Below are 3,406 nucleotides of genomic sequence, written 5' to 3'. Positions count from 1 at the left end.
ATTCCGCTTTCGGAAGATGAACATAACCTTGGTGTCTAACATGTTTATACAAGTTGGTGGAACAAACCACCCATTGAAGGCACTCATATGATTCTGTTGAACATTGGTGGATTGTTCGAATTATTCCCCTAAAGTTTAGCTCCTTGAATCTAGTTTCATGTCTAGTTGTTGGTGTATCCGGAACAGAAATATTTCTGAACTGCAGAAAATGTTCAGAAGATAAGAGCAATTGCTAGTTGTTGTTTTCCTTCTGTGTTTTGTGATAGGATACTGCACTTAATAGAAAGACCTGGATGATAGTTACTTATTGCAAACCTGTATACTTAAGTAATTTTCATCACTCCGTATTTCTTAATTTTTAGTCAAACTTGTTAAAAGATTAAGGTCTTTATAGATTAGTCTAACTTTTATCTCTAGTCGGTTTAAGATCTTAAGTTCTTTCATTTCAGGTTGTGGTTATGGATTCTTCCAATGCATCCAATTCGAACGCCTCAAACATTGCATGTGGATCAATGCTGCCTCAATCCTCTACTCAGACTCAAAATAAAGATCCAGCATGAAAATGGGCTAAATGTAAAGACCCTGCATTTCCGAAGAAACTAAGTTGTGTACTTTGTAACAAAGAAATGCGTGGTGGTGGAATTACTAGGCTTAAGGAGCATATCACACAAATCAGGGGGAATGTTTCTTCATGTTTGAAAGCATTAGCTGAAGTTATAAATGAAATTAGACTAGCTGACAATATAAAGAAGCTAAAGAAATCTCACAGGGATGATGTTGATGCTATGTATCGGCGTACAAAATCTGATGAGAAGTCTGATGCTGATACTGATAATGAGGACCTTGATGTGCAAGAAGTTGAAAAGGTTTCAAATGTGGGCAGTGCTAGTGGTAGTCAAGAAGTTGTTCAGAGTCAGAGGAAGAGAAAATTCAAGAGACAGAGTAATTATAGGGGTCCAATAGATCTACTCATGCAGACAGACCACCATAAAACTCAGCAAGCCACTCTTGAAAGAAACAGTTCAGCGAAAGAGAAGTTACTGAAAGATGCATGGAAAAGCATTTCAGCTTGGATGACTGAGAATTCCATATCTTTTAATATTGTTCGTTGTCCAAGTTTCCAAGAAATGATATATGCAATTGGTGAATATGGGAAAGGTATATAGTGCTCTCAGTAATCTTTTATTACTTTTGGTTTAATTGTTTTGTTACTTATGCCTTTTTTGTTTCTTTTTTTGATGTTAGCTATGCCCGCGCCATCTTACCATCAGATTCGTACAAATCTTTTCAAGGAGCAGTTAGAAGAAATGAAGAAGTTTGTTGATACATTTAGGGTACATTGGAAGAGGTATGGATGTTCTATTATGTACGATGGTTGGACAGATGGGAAAAAGCGACATCTTATCAACTTCTTGGTGAATTGTCTGAAAGGGTCAGTTTTCTTGAAGTCTGTGGACGCGTCAGATAGAACCAATGATGCTGATTTCATACGTGAGCTTGTAAAGGAGGTAATTAATGATGTTGGGAAAGAAAATGTGGTTCAGTTCATTACCGATAATGGTTCAAACTTTAAAAAGGCTGGGAAGGATTTAATGCTTGAATACCCAAATCTATTTTGGACTCCTTGTGGTGCTCATTGTGTCCAGTTGATGCTAGAAGAACTTGGTGACAAGCTTACACGAATCAGGACAGCCGTCATTCTAGGTAAAAGACTTGTTACATACATTTATGCTTATTTTCAAGTGTTGTGCTTGATGAGGAAGATGACAGGTGGAGACTTACATAGGTCTACAAAGACTAGATTTGCAACTCAGTATTACACACTAGAAAGTCTTCAAAAGTATAAAAATCCTTTACAAATGATGTTTGTGAATGATAGGTGGGAAAAAAGTAGATTTTCAAAAGAAAATGTTGGAATTAATGCACTTAAAATTGTTACAAGTAGTACATTTTGGGAAGATGTTGATTACTCTTGTAGTGTGTTGAAGCCTTTAGTTAATGTTGTAAGGCTAGTGGATATCGAGCGCAAACCTACGATGCCTTGTTTTTATGATGCAATGAGAATAGCAAGGGATCAATTAGAGAAGAATTTCAGCGAAGATTATGATACGTGGGCTGTAATTAATGCTTTCTTTGAGAAAAGATGGAAAAAAAAACTTCAATCATGCTCTACATTGTGCTGCATATTATTTGAATCCATCCATATTCTACAATATTGAAACTTATGAAATGGATAGTAATGAAAAGTACATAGAAATCAAAAGGGGACTTCATACAGCTATGGAAAGGCTTATACCCAATGAAGATGAGCTTGATCAAGCAACAAGTGAATTGAGAAAGTATGCTGATGCTGTTGGAATCTTGGGAAGTCCATCTTGCAAAAGAAGAAGAACCAAGGATCAACCTCGTAAGCTTATTTGTTCTGTGAGTTTAAAGTTATATTACATTTCTGTTACATATCTTTTATAACTATTTTCTTTGTATTTATAACAGATGATTGGTGGATTACATTTGGAGGAATCGATGTGCCTAATCTGCAAAAATTTGCAATCAGAGTATTGAGTCTTACTTGTTCTGCTTCCCCATGTGAGCGAAACTGGAGCACATTTCAAAATGTAAGTATTCTAATCTTTTGCAATGATTTGTAATATTCTGAATATGCATAACAACTGGAGATATGATTGAACTAGGAAACATAACATGCTTGCAGAACCCTATGTTCTCATGACAACTATCTTTTGTATTTCAGTTGCACTCGAAAAAACGAAATCGCATAAAACAACAGAAGTTGAATGATAGTGTCTTTATCCAATATAATAAGAAATTGCAGCGTCGTTACATAGAAATCCAACAATATAACGATGATGATAAAGCAAATGATCCTATTTTCCTGGAGGAGCGTGATGACAATGATGAATGGTTGGATTTACGAAATTTGAATGAGTTGGATGTGCTAGGTGATAATGTAAGTTTCAATGATTTGCAAGAGACAGTGGGTGAAGAACGTGAGACAGTTGGTAGTGGAGGTGCTTGTAGTTCTCGAAGCAAGTCTACTTTTCCAACCGACTCGGAGTATGATGGATATGATACCGATGAATTGATGTTGGACACTGAAAAAGGGCTACTCGTTGCTGAGAATGATGGAGTTACTCAAGATGATGATATCTATGATTATTCAAATTATGTTGATTAGCACTGTAATGTTCTTTTTTAAGTAACATTTTAGACAATGAACTGAAGTTGTATTAGTTTCTCTTTTAAGTAACATTTTAGATATGTTCTGGATTAATTAGTTAAATCTGAAGTGTTTCCATTTTTGTGTTTTTTTTTTGTTCATTTTTTGTTGGATTGATGGTATTTCATTATATCATAACATATGTAGAAATTATATATATAAAAGTTGGAA

General features: G+C 35.1%; 1 protein-coding gene across 1 annotated transcript; it reads left to right on the top strand.

The window, feature by feature from the left end:
- The first annotated feature begins 626 nt into the window (after window positions 1-626).
- LOC113324172 lies at window positions 627-3,193 on the top strand. The gene is made up of 5 exons (XM_026572498.1): window positions 627-1,158; window positions 1,246-2,117; window positions 2,248-2,407; window positions 2,494-2,615; window positions 2,750-3,193. The coding sequence occupies exons 1-5, from the start codon at window positions 627-629 to the stop codon at window positions 3,191-3,193; spliced, it is 2,130 nt and encodes a 709-aa protein (XP_026428283.1).
- Window positions 3,194-3,406: the final 213 nt, after the last annotated feature.

This window comes from Papaver somniferum, chromosome 11 (genome assembly GCF_003573695.1).
Source record: "Papaver somniferum cultivar HN1 chromosome 11, ASM357369v1, whole genome shotgun sequence".
Lineage (NCBI taxonomy): Eukaryota > Viridiplantae > Streptophyta > Magnoliopsida > Ranunculales > Papaveraceae > Papaver > Papaver somniferum.
This window is presented reverse-complemented; position numbering and strand designations above follow the sequence as displayed.